Below are 27,389 nucleotides of genomic sequence, written 5' to 3' on the forward strand. Positions count from 1 at the left end.
GCATGATTCACGCTGATTTCGAATAGTCTATGTCTAACTCTTACAGCAGCGCTGGTAGCTTGAAGGTAGGGGACCAAGCAATCACGAAGATATTTAGGCTTATCACTTGTAAGTGCTTCACTGTAAAATACAATTTGCGTGGATGCACATAACGAAAGTATTTTTTTTATATAGCTGTGGTTTATCCTTCATTAATTTCTAGAATGATTAAATAGCTTGTTTTAAATTGCGTTTTATCTAGAGAAAACGACTTGTTTTGAAAAACGATTAATAATAATTAGAACACGGATCAGAGTAACGATTGTGGTATGCGGAGGGCGACACATGGTTATATTCCTTATACGTCCCCTAAGTTCCTTACTAAATTAGAAAGAAGTAAATTGTACTAAATTTAGTAAACTAACCGATGTAAATAACACGCTGCCTTGTATTTGTACGATCCAAAGTTGAATTTGTCAATACTCTTACCGTGGTGTTATGTGAACTTAATTCTAACAATATTCTTGATTAGTTGACTATTCGATATCCAACATAGCGTTTTGGAAACAAAATGACAGATTTAAACTTGAGCGACGCCGAGAAAAGATATATAGTTGATGGCGTGAAGGTATGCGAATCTATATATTTTGTTTCTCCTATCCCAAGGGATAAGGATTGCTGTAAAAATAATCACGGTTAGCTAATGTTTTCGTAATGCAATTCATTTACCATACTGTAAACTAATCTATGCTTGTAAGTGTAACGCTTTCTCTGGTCTAGTCCTGCGTAGTGTAGTCACGGTAGATCCTTTATTTTCGAACTTCAAATGATTAGTTTATGTTAAAGTTTTCTAGTTAGTTACTTTAATTTTGATAGTTTGTTGAATGGCAGACACACTTGTTAACCATTCCTAGTATATATGTAAAATTTAAAGAAAAACATGGGACAACATCTCTGAGAAAAAAAAAAAAACTTTTCCTACAGGAAATGATGTGCTTTCAACAAATTTGACCTTTATTTCCACCACAAAAAAGCCGTTGTACTTAACTGACAGACACAAGTGGAAACCTGTGATTTTGAGTGTGGGAAAACTGGAAAAACGTCATTATTGAGTACTTGTGAGATCTCTAAAAGGGTACAGAATCTAAATCACAAGAAAAAGGAAACTGTCAATAACAATAAAGGTAAAATTATAGTAGCGGACGGGACTACATTTCGAACAGAAAATATATGTATTCCTGTAGTAAATAACATGCTTTAACCAAATTTAACCATCTTTTCAGTGGCAAACAAATAGAACAACCAGTTCGACTACTTCCTTCCCTACTACACCCTCACTAAAATCTGGTTTTGTTATAATTGAAATGAAATCAAATTTGGTGAAATCTCATTATTTATTACAGGAAAATATATATTTTCTGTTTCCGGGATCTCCTTCCATCCCTCGCCGGTCGAGATAGTGCCTAAGGAGGTACGACCTGCGACTGGGCGCGCCGTGCTCCGTCTGGCAGGGGACTCCCATCCCGCCAGTAGACCAACAGAGCCCCGGGCCCTCGTTTACAGAAGATCACCTTCCTCGTAGCAGGGAGCCGAAGGATTTATTCACCATTCAGAAATCCTTGGCTAGGCTTCCCTTTTCGCTGCTTCCTTAGGAGCCAGAAGCGAGCACTTCCTCAGCAGTCTCACTGTCTCCGGTCTATCCCGTTGACAACTTCGACCCACTCCGGGCTCCTATGGGTGAGAGTTCAGATGTGGAGGCCAAAGCGATCCCGAGGACGACGCTTTGCCAGCCGCCGCGAGCCTTAAGCTAATGGGGGATGAGAGGAAGGAGTCTGAGCATGCCTTCTGGCAGGTTTTAGCCTGCATCCGTTCCATCAATGGACTATCAGGTCCATTGGCAGCCCCTCTAGATGGGAAGGAAACGGTCTTCAACCAGTTCTGTGGCATTCAGAAACCCCTGAGGGCAAGTGCAGCTATGCCCAAGTCAGAGGGGATAAAGAGTGCCAAACAGAAGGTAGTGTCTCAGGTAACTGGGTCCACCTCCTTGCTCCACTCTAACTCATCCTCCAAGCTCCTACCTCCTCTGTATGTGTTTTAGAGGAGGTACTACAAGATTCTCGCGGAGTCTCTCCCAACGCTGCCTCTCGATCACTCCATAGAGCACTTGAAGGCCACGCCTTTCGAGAAGCTCACGGAACTTTCTCCTTCATGAGAGGAACAACGTCCTTCTATAAAGGAGAGAACTTCCAAGCCTTCTCTTGAGGAGGACTACCTCCCTCCTCGTGAGGAGCCGAAGGACTCTAATGCCATCCCAAAATCCTCGGCAAGAGCTTCTGGACCTCAGCAAGAGAGGTCATGAAAAGCTTCCCATCCTTCAGCCAGGATGTCAGCAAGAGACGTTTCTGCAGCAGTCTATCTTGACGACTTCAACCCACCCACGGGCTCATATGGGTGATAGTTTGGAGGTGGATGACTACCTTGATTTCAAGGACGTTTGTCTAAGATTAAAGGAAGCAGAGCAGAAAGAGTCAGAGTATGCCTTCTGGCAGGTCTTTGCCTTCATTAGGGCCATCAATGGCTTGTCTGACCCATCGGCAGTCCCTCGAGATGACAAAGACACGGTCTTAGACCACGCCTATGGCACTCTGAGACCTTGTAGGGCAGTGCAGCTTTCTCTTGGTCAGATGGGTTGAAGAGTGCCCGGATGAAGGCACTTTCACAGATCACCAGCTCTTCCTCAAAACTCCTCCTGCTGCCCTTTGTGCAGCAGAGGTGGTATTACGAGGTGTCCAACGAGCCTCTTCCAGCCCTGCTGCTAGACCATTCTGGAGAGGCATTGACCAAGGCATTGACCAGAGTGGTCCCCTTCGAGAGACTGTCTCGGCTCTCCGTCTTGTTCTTGGTGTCAGAGATTATCAACCAAGAGAAAGTCACAAAGTACAGTATGCCATGCAGGCCGCTTCGTGACTTGGCCTTTGGTTGGGATAAGTGGGTCACCTGATTAAGACTGAAGACTGGTCCAGAGAGTCCACCAGGAAATTGATGGAGACCTCTATGCTGTTCGGTACTAGGACAATTGAATTCATTTCCCACCAGTTGGTTAACCGGTGGGCCAACACCATCCATAGGCATCGGGACTCGATAATAGGCAGGTTCCACATACCGAGGTTATGAGGCTGAGGAATTCAACTTTCGAGGGGAGTTCTCTGTTCGAACTGGAAGATGTCGAGCCGGTGGCATAGAGATGGAGGAAGTCGAACCAAGATTTCCTTCTCCATAGGGTCCTAACATCGAGGCCCTGTCGTGCTCCTCCGCCATAAAAGAAGCAGCCTCAGACGAAACCGCTGATAAGTAGGATTACCATGGCAACATCTGCTTTGTCACAAAGAGAGCTTAAGAGACCGTTTCCCAATAAAAATCACAAAGGGTGCAAGTCCTCCTATGGAGGTAAGGGAAATAGAGGTGCTAGGACAGGCAATCCTCCCATCTGCTCACCTGTGGGGGAATGCCTGCAAAGCCGCTGGCAGAGGTGGCTGCAGCTCAGGGTCGAGCCCTGGATGGTCTCACTGATCTTTTCCGGGTATCACGTCCCGATCATAAAATCTCCCTCCACTGACTCTGGATCCAGTCCCGTCAAGCTCTTGCGTAAAGGGATCCGCAAAGTAGCTGACCCTTCGGGCCTATGTCCAGACCATGTTGGAGAAAGGTGCTTTCATAGAGGTCCTCGACAGGTTCCGAGGCTTCTTCAGTCGACTCTTTTTTTGTGAAAAAGGCATCTCGTCTGGAGGCTGGAGACCAGTCATCGATCTCTCAGCCTTGAACAAGTTTGTCAGACAAACTTTGTTCAAGATGGATACAACAGACATGGCCAGACAAGCGGGAAGACCACTGGACTTCATGAGTACTGTACACTGGATCTCAAGGACGCATAAATCCAGATCCAAGTCCGTCTGTCTTCAAGAAAGTATCTAAGGAGCATACAGTATTTGACAACAAGCAATATCAGTTCAAGGTGCTGTGCTTCGGTCGTTTCACGGCACCTCAGGTCTTCACGAGAGTGTTCGTACTAGTGTCATCTTAGTCTCACAGAATTGGTATCCGTCTCCACAGATATCAGGACGACTGGTATACTGTATTCTAGCAGACATGGTGGCTACCCTTCTTTAGCACCGAGGTAGAATTCTAGCGCTTTGCTAGTTTCTTAAGATCTTGGTAAACCTTGCTCCCCTCTCAGAGACTGGTATACCTAGTATGATCATGGACACCGATCAGCAGAAAGTTTTCCCATCAGACGATAGCGAATCCTAGATCTGGGCCCTTCTGGATTGAGAATATTTGTTCTGTAACCGATGACCCAGACCAACTGTTACTTTGTCTAGTAAGGAGTCTGAGGAGTTACCTTAAAAGAACAGCAGCAGCTCGCCCCCATGTATTGGCACTCTTTGTCAGCATGAAGAGATCAAGAAGACGGTCACAAAAAACACCATCTCGGCTTGGATTTGCAAGGTCATCAACGTGGCAATTAATTCCTACCCTCCTCCACCACCACGACCCAGAGCTCATGACGTCTGGGGCATGGCAACATCCCTTGTGTTCTAAGAAACTACTCTGTGGTGCAGGTACTGCAAGCGGGCTTGTGGGAGCGTCGGACAACCTTCACCGCTCACTTCTTGCAAGATGTGACCCACAGGAGCATGGAAACATCTTCCATTGGTCCTGTGGTGGCTGCACAACAAGTGGGTTAAACACCTCTAGCTCCTTGATGGACAAGTAGCAGAGGGTTGAGGGCTAAGGTTACCCAGGATTAGTCTGGGGGTGAATGAGTAAGAAAGACTGGCTTCTTTTCTTTCCTTCACCTTCCCTTTTCTTGGGGAATCAGCACCAGGGTCCTCAGCACAGCTGGCCTCACCTTTCTGCAGGTAAAACTATTTCCATTATGTAACCTAGTATAAAGATAATGCTTGTTGCACCACCAATACCTCTAGCAAGGGGTGGATTGGGTAATGTCTATGGTATTCTCAAAGACTCCCATGACTCTGAGAACTCTTACCTAGACAAGTCACATTACTAGTATCTCAAGCACACGGATCTAACATCATGACAAGAGAACTGCGGGTCAATGCCAAAAGACAGTTGGTACGGACTTCCACTTTCCTAAGGGTTAAATCATCCCTATAGATAGCGAGGGTTTGTATAGAGTGACAGAACAAATGACAAATTTGAAATCAATTTGTCCTTTTCCTAACAATACAAACCTGGAGCTATTTATACAGAGTAGCCCACCAGCACCTATTCCCTAAGAAGTTCTGCCTGCAAACAAAGTGGGTGCTCAGCCAAGGTGTGTGAATGAGCGGGGTAGCCGGCCCTACCCCTCATGCTAACTAGCGGTATGGGTGGTTATCTCTCGCTAAAAGTCTTATGGCTCGTCTTCCAGCTTCACCGAAAGTAATATACCTATACTGTAAATAATCTTCAGGTTTGTGTCGTTAGGAAAAAATACAAATTACTTCAAAATTTGTCATATTTAAAAATTTGTGATTTTAGAATTATTAGCCATTTCTATAATTTTTGGTTGGAAAGGAAATACTGTATACTGAATATGTTAGTGTTGATGTACTTTAATTTCTGTAGCTGAAATAATGGCATATCTTGGTTTCATATGTATGTTTTGTAGTGCTTTTTGTGAATTATACTGCACAAGTTTCAAATATTCTTACAGCTTGGTGTTCGGGTTGATGGCAGAGAGAGGCTGGATTATAGGCAGCTGGAACTGGAGACGGGCATCGTATCTACAGCTAATGGCTCTGCCAGAGTTAGACTTGACCGCACTGATGTATTGGTTACTGTTAAAATGGAAATGGAACCACCGGCTCCTGATCGACCAAAGAATGGTCGTATCTACTTTTTTGTTAATTGGTAAGGTGAAATATGCCTGGCAGTATTTCAAAGTAATCATTTGTTTCATTGAGTCCTTGTTAATTTACATTTATATTTTGTTCCTATACAAAATACAAAACCTACATTCTTTACTAACAGTAGGGAGGAGAAATCAACGCTAGCTGGTATATGGCTATAAAACTTATAACGAGGTGACAACAACTGTTCGGTTGTTACTAGTGATAGTGGGGAAAAGCACCAATCCCCCTTATTTGTATGTTCTCCACTTTGCTCTCAGAGCCGTGGTCGAAGACAGATGTCTCCATCCACATAACTAACTGGCTTTGGCAAAAATGTAAACTTTTCCGTTTTTATTTTCAGATTGTCCTGTGACTGTGCTTGAGGGCACAGAACATGAGCGTTTGGCCAGGCAAGGCGGGCCACTCGCCGTCTTGGCCCTACGTGCAGAGGGCACTCGTGCATGGAGTGGCCATCCTCCTAGTGTGGTATGGCCATAAGAGGGAGAAGAAATGTTAGAAGGCTTCTTCCCCTTTGGGGTAAACCTTGAGGTCAGAGAAGTCCCGACTTCTCTCCCTCACCCCTAGTACCCTCCTCTCTAACCATGCTTGATAGGTTTCTTCCGGGGAACGGTCGAGTAAGAGTGATAATCATTTGATGCTTGGTCAATCTGCTGGTCAGGCTGCTTCTTCCTCCTCCCCTAGCAAGACACAGGGAGTAGTCCTCTTAAAGGTTTAAAGGCCGCTTATGTATAGCAGAGGCAAGGGACAGTGACAGTGCCCTATCGAGCAGGACAATGCCCTAGAGACTGACCATATATACTTATGATCAGTGCCCAAGTGCCCTCTCCACCCAATCTAGGACCAAGGAGGGCCAGGCAATGGCTACTGATGACTCAGCAGATAGACCTATAGGCTCCCCCAAACCCCCCATCCTTAGCTCACCAGGATGGGGAGGTTGCAGCAACCAAAGAAACTAATGAGTTTGGGCGGGACTCGAACTCCAATCTGGCGTTCACCAGTCGGGGATATTACCACATTGGCTACCACAACCCTTAAGGGTAGAGCTTGTCTCAAGATGATGTGCATCTTCTGTGGCCATCCTTAGGATTTTCAGGTCCACTCTTTAAGGATTGGACACCTTCGAAGCAGAACATTGCTAAGAAGTGTGTTCCCTTCAATCCGCCCTTTCATGGCAAGAAACATAAAGGACGAAGGTGGAGAGGTGGCGGATGTGGTTGGCGTCCCCATTAGGGGCCTTTTCCACCTGCTATTCCACCGGCGGGAGGATGCCTGCAGCTCAGGTGGCAGCAGTGGCATCACCACGGGGCCCACCCCTGGATACTTTATGTCGTCTCATTCACCAACTCTCACCCTTGCCTGATTCGTTCTCCAGTGAGATCATCCATCCTTTGCAGAGGGATCGATGAAGGACTCTGCCTTACAAGAGGAAGTCCAGAATTCCAGACCATGATAGAGAAAGGGAGTTTCTATGAGGTCCTCGACAGGTTCCAGGCTTCTATAGTTGACTTTTTCATTTAGAAAAGGTGTTGGGAGACTAGAGACGAGTCATAGATCTCTTAGCCTTCAGCAAGTTTGTTCTTCAAACACCGTTTCAGATGCAGACCACTGCAATGGTCAGACAGGCTGACAGACTGAAAGTCTTCATGATCACATTGGATCTGAAGGATGCATGCTTCCAGTCTATCCATCCTCAAGGAAGTACCAGTTTGGAGTGCTGTGTTTTCGTCTGTCGACAGTACCTCAGGTGTTCACTCTGATCTTGTCTTAGGCTCACACCAACAGCATTCATCTGCTCCATTTTTAGACAATTGGCTAGTCCTGCCAGACTTGTTGGAGACCCTTCTCTGACACTGTGCCCTGCTAATCAAGTTTTGGTGCAATTTGGGGATCGTGATAAACTTGGAGAAATCGCCTCTAGAGCCCACACAGAATTAGGTATATCTAGGCGTGAGAATAAGCACCTTTCGAGGGAAAGTCCATCACAGGAAATAGTCATAGGACTGAAAAAAGGGGCTCGACAGTTCCTGGTGCAAACCTTGCCACAAGCACACTTGTGGCAGTGCCTGTTGGTGCTTCTGGCTTCGTCAGAACACCTGGCACCCAATAGTTGCCATCGCATGCAGTCACTATAGTGACCATTGAAGACCTTTTTTTTTTCTTGAGGCAGGGATCCTCCCAGAATGTGCATTGCGGTGCTATCAGAGCAAAAGAAAAACCTGAGTTGGAGGATTTCGGATTTAAGCTTTCTTAGGGATAGATCTTTTTTCTCCCCCTTCCAACTTGATACTCTACACAATGCATCAAAAGAGGGGTGGGGCTCTCACCTGCTACATCGCATGACTTCCGGGTTATGGTTGGAGTCAGACCGGCAGTGCCACATAAACCTCTTAGAGTTGAGGGTAACTTTCCTTGCTCTTCAACAATTCCAACAGCTTTCAGGCCACTTGATACTGTTGATGAACGACAACACAACTGTAGTGGGATATCTAAACAAACAAGGGGATACTATTTCACGACAACTTTGCCAGCTAGCTGTTGAATTACTGTAATGGACAGAGGATAACGCAATCTTCCTGTCAGGCAGGTTTGTTCCCGGCAAAAAGAATGTCTTGGCAGACAAGCTGAGCAGGAGAGCTCACATTGTAGCTTCCAAGTGGTCTTTGGATCCTCAGATAGCAAAAAAAGTACAGTACTGTAATGACTGTGGGGTTTGCCAATAATATAACTGTTTTCAAAGTCTCTGAACTGGAGTTCTTCCGGTGTACTGTTCACCAGTACCAGACCCACAGGCAGCCTTCCAAGAGGCCTTTCAACATCCTTTGGATCACCAAGACCTGTGTGCACTCTCCCTGTTCTGCCTAATGAGGCAAATCCTCAACAGGGTGAGATTGTCAGCTAATCTATTGATGACCTTAATAAGCTCCACTTTGGCAACAGGCAGAATGGTTCCCAGACCTTCTGTTGCTACTAACAGAGATACTGAGTGAGCTGGGACAGCTTCCTTGGTACCTCTGTCAACCTCATTCCCAGATTTACCTTCAGGCTCTGGGATCCCTACAGCCTCATGCCTGGAGGTTATCCAGCATCTCTCTGAGAGAGGTGGTCTAACCACGAAGTTACCCAATTCAGTCTTCATTAGGTATATTGTGGAATTAGTATTAGTGATTCTGATTTTTGCATCTTGCGTATATCATGTCTTGAAACGGAATAATTGAGGCTTTTAGATGCATTTTGCAAAGAAATTCAAATGTTATACATACTTTTAAATAATTGCTTTTTTCAATATTTAACTTAGCCGGTGATTATATAAGCTGCAGCTCTGCTGCTCGACAGAAAACTCTACGTAAAAAATCCGCCAGCGATCGCTATGCAGGTAGGGGGTGTACTTCAACAGCGCCATCTGTCGTGCAGGTACTCAGTACTCATTGTAAACAAAGAACTCAATTTTCTCTCTGTCGTGCTACCGGCAAGACCTACTAATTCGCTGTTGCTAACTGGATTTGTTTTCACAACTATTTGGTGAAGTACACGTTTCTAGTTTTGAGCTTTCGCTGTGCAGGCTTTCTCTTCAATAAATCCTTGCATTCTTTTTTTGATATTGGATTATTTGTTGATGACTTTGGATAGTTTTTGAATTCCCCTTTGACCAATTCAAAATGGCTGACCCTTCTCAAGTCCCAAAATTCAGGAAGTGTAATGCTAGGGACTGTTCAAGGCGTCTTCCGAAGGCCTCTATCGATCCTCACACCGTTTGTTCCAATTGTCGGGATAAAACCTGTCAATTGGAAGATCGATGTGAGGAATGCGTTGGGCTTTCGGAATTCGATTTTATCGAATTCCAGAAATATACACGTAGGCTAGAGAGAGATAGAGTCAGGAGAAGTTCATCTCGTTCTGTTGATTTTTCCTCTCCTCATGCCCCACAACCTATTCCTTCCCCTGTAGTGGTTGCTCCTAATCCCCCTTCTGGCACTCAGGAACCTTCGATGGCTGATATGATGCGTGCCATCCAAGCTCTGGGTGAGAGAGTTGAGTCCTTGGCTAGTGACCGTAACCAGCTCATGGCGGACGTCAAGGAGCTGAAGTGTGAGAGTGCAGTGGGAAGTGATAAAGTGAGTGATAGTGTTGTGGATAGTGTTACGGATAGTGTTGCGCTTGAGGGTTCGTCTGTTCGTGCCTGTCGTCCTCCTAGTCCGGGACCTCTTGCAAGCTCCCAAGTCCAGGGGAGAAGCAATGTCGTACGACCAATGGGTTCGAGAGGCTTTAATCAGCGAACAGACGTTCCCTCCGTGGTTTCGGGCGTATCTACCCAAGATCGCCCCACCCACACAAAGACGAGAGAGCCCATTTATTCCTCGTCTGCGGAAGAGGTTTCTCGTAAGAAACCATGGACCAAGGTCTCACGACCTCTTAAGCGCAAGTCGGTCCCTTCCGCGCAAGTCCAACGGCCCAGTCGTAGCTACTGGGTCAGTTCGGACTCACTGCAGTCTTCCGATGACTGCTCACCTCCTAAGAGAGGCAAAGCGGTACCGCCTCAGGCAGTTACACCGTCTGTCGCCGCACCTGCTCCTGCAGACCCTAAGTGGTCTTTGCTGCAGACCATGCAGTACCAATTAACGTCTCTGATGCAGGACTTTTGTGCGGAGAAGGTTGCTGCTGCACCAACCTCTTGCCTACAACCAACCACGGTTGTGCGTCCTGTGGACGCTGAGGCGACCTTCTTGCGCACTCCAGCTGAGAAAGTCCCGCCACCCATGCGTTCCAGTGTACCCTGCCAGCCGCATGTTGACGTTCAGCGACGCACGGAACCTTCCGTTGACGTTCGCGAGGTACAACAACCGTCAGAGTTGTTTTGTTTTGACGCGGTGCGTCAACCTCCGCAACCCAGTGTGGTTGCCTCTGCTCGCCCACATCAGACTAGACAGTCTGGAGTAGACGCTGTGCGTCCCCGCGCTGCTATGGTTGTTGCCAGCTCACAGACTGGGCAACAGTTCCATGACGTTGCGTCCGGTTCAGTCACGCGTGCACCCGTGCGACCGGACTCAGCTGACCAGCCGATACCTACTCCATTGCCGCTTCCTCCTCAATTCTCGGATGATGGACTCTCTGATGATGACGATGCGGCACACGTTGATGAACCACATTCGGACCTTGACGAGCCCAAGTCCACGCAACCCTCTTTGGACTTTAGAAAAGTTCTTGCTCTGTTCTAAGAGATGTTTCCGGACCAGTTTGTGTCTGTGGCTCCGCGCTCTCCTCCGTCAGAGTTTGCTTTAGGTACGCAGTCATCCTCGCCTGCCTTTACTAGACTCGTCCTCGCACGCTCGTCCAAGAGAGCTTTACGAGTTTTAGGAGATTGGATGCAGTCCAAAAAGAGTCTAGGGAAGACAGCCTTTACGTTTCCCCCTGCTAAACTCTCTTCCAGATCGAGCGTCTGGTATGCCACGGGAGAAGTTCTCGGCTTGGGAGTTCCTGCCTCTGCCCAGGGCGACTTCTCAAGTCTTGTAGACTCTCCCCGCAGGCTAGCCATGAGACGCTCTAAGATATGCTGGTCACCTTCGGACCTAGACCATCTGTTGAAAGGAGTATTTAGAGCCTTCAAGGTCTTCAACTTTTTGGACTGGTGTCTGGGAGCTTTGAGCAGGAAGATCTCCCCGACTGAGAAGGAATCTTCCTTGCTCATCATGTCCTGCATGGACAAGGCCATACGTGACGGATCTAGTGAGCTTGCGGCATCGTTCGTATCCGGAGTCCTCAAGAAGCGTGAGAACCTTTGCTCTTTCCTGTCAGCTGGAGTGACACCGTGTCAAAGATCAGAACTTCTGTTTGCTCCTCTCTCTAAGTGCCTTTTTCCAGAGGACTTGATTAAGGAGATTGCTGCTTCTTTGATACAGAAGGACACCCATGACCTGGTTGCGTCCTCTGCCCGCAAAGCCACCCCTTTGCCTACCTTGTCAAGACCAAGGATGGACACTCCAGCGTCCAGATTTATTCCGCCCTTTCGTGGCAGAGCCTCCAGCAGAGGAGGTGCTCGTGCCGAAGGGAGACGTGGGAAGAAGAAAGGAACCAAGTCCTTTAAAGGCAGAGTCTGACTGCCAGCTTCTTCAGACAGCAGTGGGAGCCAGACTCAAGAACTTCTGGCAGACCTGGGAGAAGAGAGGCGCAGATGCACAATCTGTGAAGTTGCTCAGAGAGGGTTACAAGATCCCGTTTGTACGAAAACCCCCCTAGCAACGTCTCCCATCGATCTCTCTCCCAGGTACAGAGAGGAAGACAAGAGACGAGCATTGAAACAGGAAGTGTCTCTCTTACTAGAAAAGGGAGCGGTAGTCAAAGTCCTGGACCATCAAACCCCGGGCTTCTACAACCGTCTCTTCTTAGTGCCAAAGAAGACAGGAGGGTGGAGGCCGGTGCTAGACGTCAGTGCGCTGAATGTCTTTGTCACAAAGCAGACGTTCTCCATGGAGACCACAAAGTCGGTTCTAGCAGCGGTTAGAAGGGAAGACTGGATGGTCTCTTTAGACCTAAGGGACGCATACTTTCACGTCCCCTTCCACCCAGACTCCCAACCTTTTCTGAGATTCGTTTACGAAAAGGTTGTCTACCAGTTTCAAGCCCTGTGCTTTGGCCTAAGCACAGCTCCTCTTGTGTTTACGAGGCTGATGAGGAATGTAGCCAAATTCCTTCATTTAACGGACATCAGAGCCTCCCTCTATTTGGACGACTGGCTTCTAAGAGCTTCTTCCAGTCGTCGCTGTCTGAAGGATCTAAAGTGGACTCTAGATCTGACCAAGGAATTGGGTCTCCTGGTCAATATGGAAAAGTCTCAAGTGGTCCCATCCCAAACTATTGTGTTTTTAGGGAAGGAGATTCACAGTCTAGCTTTTCGGGCTTTTCCGTCGGCCCCCAGAACAAGTCAAGCCCAGTTATGCATCCAGAACATGCTGAAGAAGGAACGATGTTCAGTCAGGCAGTGGATGAGTCTGATAGGGACGCTATCATCCCTAGAACAGTTCGTATCGTTAGGAAGACTACACCTCCGTCCTCTTCAATATCACCTAGCTGTTCACTGGAAAAAGGACAAGACGCTAGAAGCGGTCTCGATCCCCATTTCCGAGAAGATGAAGTCTTCCCTGACTTGGTGGAAGGACAGTATCAGCCTCAGAGAGGGTCTGCCCCTGGCTGTTCAGACTCCCAACAACGTTCTCTTCTCGGACGCATCGGACACGGGCTGGGGCGCGACATTAGACGGTCGGGAATGCTCGGGAACTTGGAACTCGAGTCAAAGGACAATGCATATCAACTGCAAGGAGCTACTGGCAGTTCATCTGGCCTTGAAAAGCTTCAAGTCTCTCCTTCAAGGCAAAGTGGTGGAGGTGAACTCGGACAACACCACGGCTTTGGCGTACATCTCCAAGCAAGGAGGGACCCACTCTATGACGTTGTACGAGATCGCAAGGGACCTCCTCACCTGGTCAAAAGATCTAAACATTTCACTAGTAACGAGGTTCATCCAAGGCAACTTGAATGTCATGGCAGATTGCCTCAGTCGGAAGGGACAAATCATTCCAACAGAATGGACCCTACACAAGGATGTGTGCAAGAGACTGTGGGCCACATGGGGCCAGCCTACCATAGATCTCTTCGCAACCTCGATGACCAAGAGGCTCCCAATTTATTGCTCACCAATCCCGGACCCAGCAGCAGTTCATATAGATGCCTTTCTCCTAGATTGGTCGCATCTAGACCTATATGCATTCCCCCCGTTCAAGATTGTCAACAAGGTACTGCAGAAGTTCGCCTCTCACGAAGGGACAAGGTTGACGTTAGTTGCTCCCCTCTGGCCCGCGAGAGAATGGTTCACCGAGGTACTTCGATGGCTAGTGGACGTTCCCAGAACTCTTCCTCTAAGGGTGGACCTTCTACGTCAGCCACACGTAAAGAAGGTACACCAAGGCCTCCACGCTCTTCGTCTGACTGCCTTCAGACTATTGAAAGACTCTCGAGAGCTAGAGGCTTTTCGAAGGAGGTAGCCAGGGCGATTGCTAGAGCAAGGAGGACATCCACCCTTAGAGTCTACCAATCGAAGTGGGAAGTCTTCCGAAACTGGTGCAAGTCAGTATCAGTATCCTCGACCAGTACCTCTGTAACTCAAATAGCTGACTTCCTTTTATACCTGAGGAAAGAAAGATCTCTTTCTGCTCCCACTATCAAGGGTTACAGAAGCATGTTGGCATCAGTCTTCCGTCACAGAGGCTTAGATCTTTCCAACAACAAAGATCTACAGGACCTCCTTAAGTCTTTTGAGACCACGAAGGAGCGTCGTTTGGCTACACCTGGTTGGAATTTAGACGTGGTACTAAGATTCCTCATGTCAGAAAGGTTCGAGCCGCTACAATCAGCCTCCTTTAAAGATCTCACTTTAAAGACTCTTTTCCTGGTTTGCTTAGCCACAGCTAAAAGAGTCAGTGAGATTCACGCCTTCAGCAGGAACATCGGATTTTCATCTGAAACGGCTACATGTTCTTTACAACTTGGTTTTCTAGCCAAAACGAGCTACCTTCTCGTCCTTGGCCGAAATCGTTTGATATTCCAAGCCTATCAAATATGGTTGGAAATGAACTAGAAAGAGTCTTATGCCCTGTGAGAGCTCTTAAGTTCTATTTAAGACGAACTAAACCTTTACGAGGACAGTCAGAAGCTTTATGGTGTTCAGTTAAGAAACCATCTTTGCCTATGTCAAAGAATGCTTTATCCTATTTTATCAGACTGTTAATACGAGAAGCTCATTCCCATCTGAGTGAGGAAGACCAAGCTTTGCTGAAGGTAAGGACACATGAAGTTAGAGCTGTCGCAACTTCAGTGGCCTTTAAACAAAATAGATCTCTGCAAAGTATAATGGACGCAACCTATTGGAGAAGCAAGTCAGTGTTCGCGTCTTTTTATCTTAAAGATGTCCAGTCTCTTTACGAAAACTGCTACACCCTGGGACCATTCGTAGCAGCGAGTGCAGTAGTGGGTGAGGGCTCAACCACTACAATCCCCTAATTCCATAACCTTTTTAATCTTTCTCTTGAAATGTTTTTATTGTTGTTTTTGGGTTGTCCGGAAGGCTAAGAAGCCTTTCGCATCCTGGTTGATTTGGCGGGTGGTCAAATTCTTTTCTTGAGAAGCGCCTAGATTAGAGGTTTTGATGAGGTCCTGTGGTATGGGTTGCAACCCTTCATACTTCAGATCCTAGGGGTCGCTCAGCATCCTAAGAGGATCGCGAGGCTCCGTAAGGAAGACGTACTTAAAAAGGCAGAGTAATTGTTCAAGTCGACTTCCTTACCAGGTACTTATTTATTTTATTTTTGTTATTTTGATAACTTCTAAAAGGAAATAAAAAATCCTTAGCTCATATTAATGTAAACATTTATTGCTGGTCTCTACCCACCCCCCTGGGTGTGAATCAGCTTATATAATCACCGGCTAAGTTAAATATTGAAAAATGTTATTTTGATAATAAAATAAATTTTTGAATATACTTACCCGGTGATTATATATTAAAGGACCCTCCCTTCCTCCCCAATAGAGACGCAGTGGACCGAGGAGAAAATTGAGTTCTTTGTTTACAATGAGTACTGAGTACCTGCACGACAGATGGCGCTGTTGAAGTACACCCCCTACCTGCATAGCGATCGCTGGCGGATTTTTTACGTAGAGTTTTCTGTCGAGCAGCAGAGCTGCAGCTTATATAATCACCGGGTAAGTATATTCAAAAATTTATTTTATTATCAAAATAACATTTTACAAGAAAACTTTTAATAGTTATCTTTTGAATTTAGTTTTTATAAATATAGGCCTCAGCCTATCAGGCAAAGTGGCCGATCTTTTGTCGTTGGTGTTGTAGAAGGGGTGCCTCTCCACTAAGTACCACCCTCCCCCAAATTGCCAATTGTTCCGTAACTGGAATACAAACCACTCTATTTAACAGGGGTATTACTTTTGGCGTAGCTGAAATGACGAGCCATTGATTTTTAATGAGGGTTAACTACCCATACCGCTAGTTAGAGGGGGTAGGGGAGGGTAGCTTGCTACTGCTCCCCCTCACACACCTGTGATTGAGCTTACTTTGCTTTCGGCTCGAATGATGAACAGACGTTCCCGCTCTTCATCCTCGCCGAATATTGGCAGCCATTAATGACTTATGATTTTTCTTTTTCTCTTAGTGTGTGTGAAGTTGACTTCTGCGACCATGCGCACCTACCCTGGACTCTCCGGCCGCTCTTGTGGGACATATGTTGGCGGTGGAGACTGATCCTCACACCCTTTGTCCTTCATGCAGAGGTCAACGGTGTGATAGTGTTAATAAGTGCAATGGATGTAGGGAGTGGTCTTCCTCCCAGTGGGAGATGTTAGCGCGACGGCGTAAGAAGAAGTCCAAGCGGGATATTTCTCCTTCAAAGGTTTCTTTGAAAAAAGGAAAACCCAAGGCCTCTTTTTCTGTCTCCCGACCCCCCTCTGAAGCTCCTACTCGTTCGGTCTCTTAAGAGAGACCGTCGAGTAGTAGCATAGACCAAGTTATTATCGGCCAACCCCGGTTCTCGAGAGATGATGTTGCTTCCCTCAGCGAAGCAGCCTCATCTCTCTCCCCGGGTGAGACCTTGTCACTAACTCCCCTTTTACAGACTTGGGCTTCCTTGGGGCTTACGGGTCCGCCCTCCAAGGAAGCCTTGTTGCAGTTCATCCGCATGGGTGCTTCTGTTAAGCAATCATCGTCGCCGTCAGAGGTAGATCCCCTGACCCTTGTCGACGTTGTTGTGTCAGAGGTGTCTCATGCGGTATCATCCATCTCCTCAGCCACTCCAGACTCTACAGCAGTTGCTGCCGACTTAGTTTGCCCCGTTCCTTGACATCCTTCTAGGGGGAAACTAAGTTCAACGTCTGTCTCTTCTGCAAGTGTTTCTCTCCCTCGGGGGAGTTCACCTATAGAGACTCCTCTTCGGAGGACTGCTGCGGCGCACGGTCAGCTTGCTGATCCAACGGCCCCCAGAGGGGGCATTCGTCAGAAGGCACGCCTTCCTCTTCGCCTTAGAGGTCTCCCTTTACCACCGGTGAAGAGACACCTCTTTGGTTCATCGTTGTCACAGCCGTCCCCTGCAGAGGAGCCTCCGCTGCATTCTGACCTTCATTCATCAATCGTCACTGCTCCTGCAACTAGTCTTGTGACTTCGGTCCTGGATCTCTCTGCCAATCGTTTGCGATCCCCTTCGGTGGATGGTCGCCCTTACAAAGGGCAGGCCGACCATCCACCCTCCAGACTTGCTGACCTGCTATCACCGTTCCTGTAACCGGTAGAGCCTATTGTAGCTCTACCAAAGTGTTCAGCTGCGAGCTATCACCCTGCAGGTCGCCATCTGACAGAACTTCAGCGCTCACCAGCAGCTCGTCACTCTACAGCGCTTCGGCGCGCCCCTTCAACTGCTCGCTCTCATAGAAAGCAGCAAACTCATGCGCCTGCGCTCCAACATTCTCCTGCACATCAGCGCTCTCCTGCGTGCCATGTGCCTACATTCACCTGCGCACCCTGTGCTAACACGCCCAGGGTCCCCCACGCGCTAGTGTACTACAGTGCGCTTGCGCTCTCCTGCATGCCTACGCACCCACGATCTCCTACACGCCATCACTCTCCTACGCGCCAGCCTGTGCACCATGTATCTCCCGCGTGCCAGCGCTCCCCCGCCAGCCCGCGCGCTAACCTGCGCGCCAACGAATGCTGGCGCACCAATATTCTCCGGCGCACAAACACACTGCAGGTGAGACAGCAAGCACATTGCAGCCTTCATCTACACGCCAACTCTCACCGGCGTGCCGGCGCTCTCCTGCGTGCCAAATATCTCCCGCGCGCACTCACAGAGACATGAGCATGTGCCACCACGTGCTCGCGCGCCAATACTCTTCCCGTGTGCCCGTGCGCGCCAATATTCTCCCGCACGCACACAACAGGCACGGGTGCAGGATCTACACCCGGCAAGGTCGCCATCGCCTCATTCCCCTCCCCGTAAACGCATTCCAGCACGCACTGCGGGAGAAGGGAAACAGGTACAAGCAGAGGGGTTCAGGATCCCTAAACTGCCTTCTAAGGCGGACCCAACTATTACGGTGACTCCTCGTAGGGAACCTTCGGTCCCTTTCCCTTCAGGGGATCTGTCTGACGGAGCATCAGTCAGTCAGCAGCCTTGGTTCAGTGCTTTAGTCAGAGCTGTAACACAGGCATTCAAGCCCGTCCTGTCTGACCGCTCATCAGAGCAACCCATAGCTCTAGACTTAAGACACGGAACCATGGCTTCCTCTACCCCTATGAAGAGGAAATGAGGAGTTTCCGACGCGGTCACTTCCCCGAGGGTGAAGCCGACTCCATGCAGACCATCAAGGCAAGTCCCTCCAGTTTCTCCTCAGGAATACTCTCCCTCCCTGTTGGATGAAGACCATCCGTCACCACGGGAACTGCGCGAGGAGAGACACTCTTCCATCGCACCAATGGAGGAAACCTCCCTTCACGCAGAGAGCTCCCCTCAATATGAGACCAGGAGGGACATGACACTCAGGCCTTCGATGTTGGAGTTTTACTTCCTTCCTCGGAAAGAATCCAAAGACTCCCAAACTCTGACAAAGTCCTCCACTAGGCCTAGAACGGAGACAGCCAGCCACTCAAGGAATGTCCGCGACTCACCCCAAGAAGAGCTCTTAGGGATAGAAGGAGACTTTGCTGCGAGTCCTACATCAGGAGGAGACCAACAAGAATCAGAACATGCATTCTGGCAGGTTCTGACTCTAATGAGGTTTTTCAATGGGTTTTCCGACCCAGAGATACCCCCTCGAGAGGGCAAAGACACGGTCTTAAACCGCGCGGCTTCGGCACTCAGAAGCCCTCAAAGACCAGTGCAGCCCAGCCCTGGTCTTGAGGGCTGAAGAGTACCAGGGATAAGATCTCCCAACAGCTCTCCGAGTTTGCCTCCTCCAACCGTGCCGGCTCTATGAACAAGCTCTTCCCACCTCCTCGCGTACAGCAAAGGAAGTACTTCTAGATCCTGGAGGAACCCAGTTCAGCGCTTCCTCTTCACCACTCTCTGGAAGAGCTAACCAGGGTAGTCCCTCTTGAGAGACTCTCCTTCCGGCAGGTCTCGTTCTCGGCAATCAAGGTCCTTAACCAGGAAAAGGCCACTAAGTATACAATGCAAACTACTTCGTGGCTGGACATCTGGTTAGGGACCTTAGGTATCATGATACGATCCGAGGATTTTTCCAAGGAGCGTACCAGGAAGGCAATGGAGACCTTTCTACTCTCAGGCACTCGCACCATCGAGTTTCTTGCCCACCAAGTCTCGAAATTGTGGGCAAACACTATCTTGAAACGTCGAGATGCAGTGTCTTAGAGGTTCTACCAACAGGTCCCAGGCGTTGAGATAAATGGGCTCTGACATTTCTCCCTATAGGGAGTCCATCTGTTTGAGCCCAAGAATGTGGAACTTGCTGCTGAGAGCTGGAGGAAGTCTCATCAAGACTCCCTCCTCCATAGGGCTTTAACAACTAAGCCCTATAAACCTCCAGCACCTCAGCAGTCCCGTCCAACCAAGACCGTAGTGATGAAAACAGCAGCGAAGACAGTGGTGTCTAATAAGCCCTTTCCTGTCAAGGACAGGAAAGGCAAAAAGTCCTTTAGGGGAGGAAAGAATCCTAGAGGGAGCAGCCAAGGCCGCAAACGCTAGGAGAGGCACTCCCCCTGCATTTTCACCTGTGGGGGGATGCCTACAAAGTTGCTCAGACAGGGTGGAAACAACTCAGGGCCGATTCCTGGATAATCTCTGTAATTCGTCTAGGATATTGCGTCCCGTTCATAACATCTCTACCTCCCCTGACCAGGAATCCAGTGTCAATAGACTCTCTTGCCATGAGATCGGCAAGGGGACAGGCCCTTCGGGCAGAAGTTCAGACCCTGTTGAAGAAGGGCGCTCTCCAAGAGGTCCTCAACCAGTCCCCAGGCTTCTTCAGTTGACTCTTTCTTCTAAGAAAGGCGTTTGGAGGCTGAGACTGCAGACACAGTCAGACTAGCAGTAAGACCTCAGGGCTTCATGAAAGAGCGTACTTCTAGATCCCAGTCCATCCGTCTTCAAGGAAGTACTTAAGATTCAGCCTAGGCAACAGAAAGTACCAGTTCGAGATGATGTGCTTTGGTCTTTCCACAGCACTCCAAGTTTTTACCAGAGTGTTTTCCCTAGTGTCATCTTGGGCACACAGGATTGTCATCCGTTATCTGGACGACTGGCTAATCCTAGCAGACTCGGTGTCAACCTTCTTCAACACCGAGACAAACTTCTAAGACTTTGCCAGGATCTGGTATCATGGTAAATCTCGAGAAGTCTTCTCTAGTTCCTACACAGAGACTGGTATACTTAGGCATGATCATAGACACCAATCTCCACAAAGCCTTCCCATCAGACGACAGGATAACAAGGCTGAGAAAGGTCGCAAGACCCTTTCTCAGATGAGAAGAACTTCCAGCCCAAACGTGGTTACGTCTCCTCGGTCACCTTTCATCGCTGGCCCGTCTAGTTCCCAATGGTTGCCTCAGGATGAGATCCCTCCAGTGGCAACTCAAGTCCTGGTGGAAACAAACTCGCGATTCCCCCGGACATCCAGATCCCATGAGATCAGCGGAACTGACAGACCTCCAGTGGTGGGTGACAGATGAGAACCTGCGAAAGGGAGTGGACCTTCCCGTCCTCCCCCCAGATTTGATGCTGTTCTCAGACGCTTCAAAGAATGGGTGGGGGGCCCACTTGCGGCACCACACGACCTCAGGCCTCTGGTCAGAGTCAGAAAAGTACCTCCACAAAAATCTCCTAGAGATGAAGGCCGTCTTTCTGGCCCTTCAACAGTTCCAACAGTTCCTGGCAAGCCACTCAGTGGTGGTGATGAGCGAGAACACCACAGTAGTGGCTTACATCAACAAGCAAGGAGGTACTTTTTTGCAGCAGCTATCCCATCTAGCAGTAGAGATGGGCCGAAATCCAATCGATACTACTATCGGCACGCTTCATTCTGGGCAAAAGGAATGTGCTCTCCGACAATCTGAGCAGAGCATCTCAGTAGTGACTACCGGTTGGTCTTTGGATCATCTAGTAGCCAACAAAATCATGACTTTGTGGGGTTCTCCGACTGTGGACCTCTTCGCAACGGCCCTGAACTTCAGGCTCTCGCTGTATTGTTCCCTAGTCCTAGACCCCAAGGCTCTCTGACAAGATGCTTTCCAACAACAGTGGGACAACATCGACGTTTACGCCTTTCCCCCATTCTGTCTGATGAGGAGGGTACTCGACAAGACCAGAACATCGGCCTATCTTTAAATGACCCTCATAGCTCCGTTATGGCATCACGCAGAATGGTTTCCGGACCTTCTGCAGCTCCTAATGGAGCCCCCAAGAGAACTCCTTCCACGACACAATCTACTCAGACAACCACATGCCAACATATTCCACAAAACCGTAGCTTTGCTATGGCTTCACGCCTGGATACTATCCAGCATCTCCTCTCTGAGAGAGGTTTTCCGCAACAAGTTGCGATTAGGATGGCTGGATACCTGCGTAAGTTATCAGCAGCAGTCTGCCAGGCAAAGTGGAAAGTCTTCTGTGATTGGAGTCGTGGAAGGGGTATCTCTCCACTCGATGCCACTATTCCAACAACATCGGAGTTCCCCGTGTATTTCCGTAAAGAAATGCACCTGTCAGTCTCGGCAGTAAAAGGCTATCACTCAGCCTTAAGTCTCGCCTTCAGACTGAAAGGAATGGACATTTCTTCATCGCTAGAACTTTCCTTACTCATACGGAGTTATGAACTTACCTGCGCCCGGTCAGAAGTGAGACTTACCCCATGGAACGTGGTTCGAGTTCTCAGGTCTCTTAAGAGACCTCCCTATGAACCATTACGCCAGGAAACCGATCGCCACCTAACTTGGAATACGGTGTTCCTGCTAGCTTTGGCTTCGGCCAAGTGAGTCGGGGAACTTCATGGTTGCTCATACAACATCGCCCATTCAAGGAGATGGGAGAGGTAACGTTCAGCTACGTCCCTGAGTTTATTGCTAAGACTCAGAACCCTGGAGTAGCGGATCCACGATTCGACTCCTTCCGGATTTCTAGTCTCCATACTATAACGGATGACCCAGACTATCTCTTACTATGCCCAGTAAGGAGTTTGAGGTTGTATCTTAAGAGAACAGCCGCAGCCCGTCCTCGTGTGCCTGCACTATTTGTCAGCACAGGAAGAACCAAGAGGAGGGTCACCAAGAACACCCTCTCAGCGTGGATTCGCAAGGTCATAGACCATGCACTGAATCCAGACCCTCCTCCGTCACGTCGCCCCAGAGCTCATGATGTCAGGGGCGTCCCTGGCATTCAAGAGAAACTTCTCAGTGATGCATGTTCTTCAAGCTAGGGTGTGGAATCGTCAGACCTCATTCACATCCCACTACAGTACCTGCAAGACGTGACCCACAGGAGACTCTATACATTCTCTATCGGTCCTGTGGTGGCTGCACAACAGCTGGTTTATAACCTCAAGCTCCTTATTGGACAAGTAGCAGAAGGTTAAGGGCATTGTTACCCGGTTTTAGTTTGCGTGAATGAAAAGGTTTGACTGGCCCTTATTCTTTTCTTCATTCTCCCCTCTCTTGGGGAAAGCAGCATCCTGGGTTCTCTGCATAGCTGACCTCAAACCTCTGCAGGTATACCTTGCTCCCTTGTGTACCTAGTATTAAGACTAATACTGTTGTGTCCCCATACCCTGACGAGGTGGTATTGGGAAAGTCCTAATTACACAGTTTTTAAATATTTAACTTAGCCAGTGAATATATAATAGCTGAGCCTCTGGCGGCTCGACAGAAAAAACACACAAAAACTCGCGAGCGATCGCTATGAAGGTTGCGGGTGTACCCACTAGCGCCAACTATCGGCCAGATACCGCATATACATGTAAACAGACCCAATTTTTCTCTGTCGGCCTTAACGACAAGACGTATCAATACTCGCTGTATAACCTGGAGTTTTCTCAACATATTTGGTGAAGTACTTCCTTTTGGTTTGAGCTTTCGCAGTGCAGGTGTTTTATCTTCAACTTAAATCTTGAACTCGATTTTGGATAGATTTAATTTTTGATGACTTTGGATTGTTTTTTTGGACTTTCTTTGACTTTTAAATGGCCGACCCTTCCCTTAGTACGGAAGTATGTTTTAGGCTTTTAGCAATTATCTTATCACGTTATAAATTAATTATAGATTTTCCTCTATATATTTTATATCTCAACTGCCTTTATTAGGCCTCTTCGATTAGCTTTCCATTTATAATAAACATCAAGATAAATTTTAATGATTTGTTTATATGCGACCTTTCCTATTCCTCCTCTAATCCGAGAGTAGGCGGTCCTACCTTGGAAACCAAAGTTAAACAACGTTGAGCCCTTTCAATCGTAAATAACTTTTACAGAGCAAATGATTTAAAACTTATTAAATGAATATTTTTAGTAGATATTTTATGAAAGATTTTCTTTGAATAGTCTTCGTACTGTTTCAAAGATGAACTAACGTTTAGTTTATTTATGCTACGCAGTTTGCGCTCTATCGTTACGATAGAGAGAGAGAGTATCACGGTTTCACTTTGCAGAAAGAGTAAATTGATTCTGACGTTTTGTTCATTCTTCTTTCAAAGCTTAAATGTTTTAAATACTATTTTAAAGGAACTTGTTAATTGAAAAACCTTTCAGTTTTTTCCTTTGGTCAAATAACCTGTTTATTGACGAAAGGTAAGTGGGCTCTTCTCTTTGGTGCGAAATCAAGAGAGAGAGAGAGAGAGAGAGAGACGGAGAGAGAGAGAGGAGAGAGAACGTTCCGATCTTTAATCTCGTCCCAAGCGAGTAACGTTGTTCTCGAGACAGTTTTTTACTCTCGTCCCTAGTCTCTGTACGGGGAGAAAGGATAAAACGTTTTTAGTTTTTATTCTTGTCCCAAGGCACTGTACGGTGAGAGATTGAAAACGTAGTTTTGAATGAACTAGTGTTTAGTCTCCTTCCCAGCCACTGATCTTTTTATCTTAATATATGTTTACTGTTTTTTGCTTGTATTAATGTGCTTACATTATACGACTGATTTCGGAATTATAACCTTTTGATGAGGGTAGAATTGCGTGCTTCAGGTAGAAATCAGTTTTATTCATACCTAATGTGAATTGTTAAAAAATTCGATTTCAGTGAAGTAAGTGCAAAACAGAAAATCGTAGTGATAAAGTGATAATTGCGCAAAGTGTTATCAGTGTTGCGACCGAGGGTTCGTCTGTTCGTGCCTGTCGTTCGCCTAGTCCGAGACCTCTTGCAAGCTCCCAAGCCCAGGGGAGAAGTAATGTCGTACGACTTATGGGTTCGAGAGGACTTGATCAGCGAACAGATGTTCCCTCTATGGTTTCAGGCGTGTCTCATCAACACCGCCCCTACCATAAGACGAGCGAGACGATTTTCTCCTCGTCATCCGAAGGCTTTTCGCATAAGAAACCGTGGAACAAGGTTTCGAGGCCCTTTAAGCGAAAGTCAGTCCTTTCAGGACAGGTCCAGCGTCCTGGTTTTAACTATTAGGACAGCTCTGACCCTATGCAGTCATCGGAAGACTGCTCGCCGCCTAAATAAAAGCGTAACACAGGCTCCGAGAGTCTTTTTGTAGGCAAGGTTTTGCAGTCACAGACGTTACCCTCATCTCTTACCGCAACCATTCCCGTTGATCCTAAATGGGTTGTACGGCAAGACATGCAGAATAAGCTTGCCTCTCTTATGGAGGACTATTCTGTTGAGCAGGTTCACGATGATCCTCGCCGCTTAGCTGATCGAGATCTTGGCCGTCAGCCGCCCAAACGAGCCTTTGCTCGTCCTGTTGACATTGACGTTACAAAGTCACGTCAATCGTGTTTTGTAGAGCCTCACTCGATGCAGTCCCGTGTTGACTCTCAGCCGCTTGTGGACGTTCAGCCGCTGCCGCTTGCTCTTGTTGACGTTCAGGACGTTCACCAACCAGCATAGTTGACTTGTTTTGACGTTGAGCGTCAAGCATCGCAGTCAAGAGTTGTTTTGACTGCTCAGTCTAAGCAGTCAAGGCAGTCTCGAGTTGACGTCGAACGTCCTCCCGCACCTGTTGTTGTTACTGGTCAGTCCTTTAAGCAGTTACATGACATAGCGTCCTTGACTGCTACTCCTTTGCGTGTGGACTCTGCTTGTCAAGCATTGCCACCACGGCAGGTCTCTCCCTTGCTTGAGACTCGGCTATTGTCGGACAAGGTTCCTTCAGATGAGGAAGTTGCTGTTCCCCCTCCTACTGATATTCCCTTGAGGACTCTGTCAGACGGAGAGGAGCCTAAAGCTGCTCAGCCCTCTATGGACTTTAAATAAATCATGCTGATTTTTAAGGATCTTTGTCCGGATCTTTTTGTAACTGCTGCTCCTCGTTCGCCTAAACGTCAGAGTTTACACTAGGCCTAGCTACTTCGAAGCCGTTGTTTTATAAGCTAGTGCTCTCTCGCTCTTCTAAGAGAGCTTTACGTTTGCTAGGCGACTGGTTAATCGCCAGGAGGAGTTTGGGGGAGACAGCCTTTGCTTTCCCTACTTTTAAGCTGGCTTATAGAGCGAGAGTCTGATATGACAAGGGAGAAGTTCTCGGCTTGGGAGTTCCTGCCTCTGCCCAGATAGACTTCTCAAACCTCATAGACTCTCCCTGGCGCCTGGCCATGAGACGCTCCAAGTTTTTATGGTCGACTTCAGAGCTAGACCATCTCCTGGAGTTTTTTCGAGCGTTTGAAGTTTTGCTGTACAATTATGTCATGCATAAACAAGGCTTTCAGGGATGGCTCCAATGATCTGACAGCCACGTTCTCTGCAGGAACAAGTCCCTCAGGGATGGCTCCAATGATCTGGCAGCCATGTTCACTGCAGGAGTACGTAAGAGGCAAGTGCGCTCAATGTGTTCATTGTCAAGACAAACTTCACGATGAAGTCTACCAGGCTGTCTTGACAGCATTAATGGAAGGCGACTGGATGGTCTCTCTCGACCTTCAGGAGGCATACTTCCACATTCCTTTACACCCGGATTCCCAACCGTTTCTGAGGTTTGTTTACAGGAATGTGGGGTACCAGTTTCGAGCCCTGTGCTTTGGCCTCAGTCCTGCTCCTCTCGTGTTTACGAGGCTCATGAGGAATGTGGCAAAATCCCTCCATCTATCGGGGATCCGAGCCTCCCTGTACTTGGACGACTGGCTTCTCAGAGCATCGTCCAGTCTTCGCTGTATGCAGGATCTACATTGGACGTTGAGTCTGGCCAGGGAGTTGGGACTTTTGGTCAACCTAAAAGTCCCAACTGATCCCATCCCAGATTATTCTATATTTGGGGATGGAGATTCGCAGTCCAGTTTTTTCGGGCTTTTCCGTCTGCCACCCGAATAGAACAAGCCCTGCTCGAAGTCCAACTAATGCTGAAAAGAGAACGTTTGTTCAGTCAGGAGTTGGAACAGTCTCGTAGGGACTCTCTCATCCCTGGAGCAGTTTGTCTCACTAGGGAGACTTCACCTTCTGCCTCTCCGGTTCCATCTAGCCTCTCACTGGAACTAGGACAAGACGTTAGAGACGGTATCATTCCCAGTCTCCGAACCAGTAAAGGCATGCCTGAAATGGTGGGACAGCAATATCAGTCTGAGAGAGGGACTATCCCTAGCAGTCAAGAACCCAAACCACGTGTTGTTCTCAGACGCGTCGGATTTGGGTTGGGGTGCGACCCTGGACGGTCGGGAATGCTCGGGTCTGTGGACCTCAAGTCATAAGAGCATGCACATCAACGGCAAGGAGCTATTAGCAGTCCACTTGGCCTTGATGATATTCGAAAGCTTCTTCGAAACTAAGTGGTAGAGGTCAACTCAGACAACACCACAGCTTTAGCGTACATCTCCAAGCAAGGAGGCACACACTCCTTCACGCTGCTCGAGATCGCAAGGGACCTTCTCTTATGGTCAAGAAATCAAGGCATCTCCCTGTTGACGAGATTCATCCAGGGGGACTTGAACGTCTTGGCAGACTGTCTCAGTCGGAGGGGTCAGGTGATACCCACGGAATGGACCCTCCACAAGGACGTGGGCAAGAGTCTTTGGGCTACTTGGGGTCAACCCACCATAGACCTCTTTGCCTCCTCGTTGACCAAAAGGTTACCAATCTATTGCTCTCCAGTCCTAGATACAGAAGCAATCTACATAGACGCGTTTCTACTGGATTGGTCTCTTCTGGACTTATATGTATTCCCACCATTCAAGATAGTCAACAAGATACTGCAGAAGTTCGCCTCTCACGAAGGGACAAGGTTGACGTTGGTTGCTACCCTCTGGCCCGCGAGAGAGTGGTTCACCGAGGTACTTCAATGGCTGGTAGACTTTCCAA

At 47.9% G+C, this 27,389-nt stretch overlaps 1 protein-coding gene across 1 annotated transcript in view; it reads left to right on the top strand.

Annotated features, from left to right (window-relative positions):
- The first annotated feature begins 379 nt into the window (after positions 1-379).
- Rrp42 (exosome complex component Rrp42) overlaps positions 380-27,389 on the top strand; it is a 109,292-nt gene continuing 82,282 nt past the window's right edge. The window contains exons 1-2 of the mRNA XM_068370555.1: positions 380-607; positions 5,699-5,895. Of these exons, the coding sequence (XP_068226656.1) occupies positions 551-607; positions 5,699-5,895 (254 nt within the window). The 5' untranslated portion in view covers positions 380-550. The remainder of the gene's footprint in view (positions 608-5,698; positions 5,896-27,389) is intronic.

Source organism: Palaemon carinicauda, chromosome 3 (assembly GCF_036898095.1).
Source record: "Palaemon carinicauda isolate YSFRI2023 chromosome 3, ASM3689809v2, whole genome shotgun sequence".
Lineage (NCBI taxonomy): Eukaryota > Metazoa > Arthropoda > Malacostraca > Decapoda > Palaemonidae > Palaemon > Palaemon carinicauda.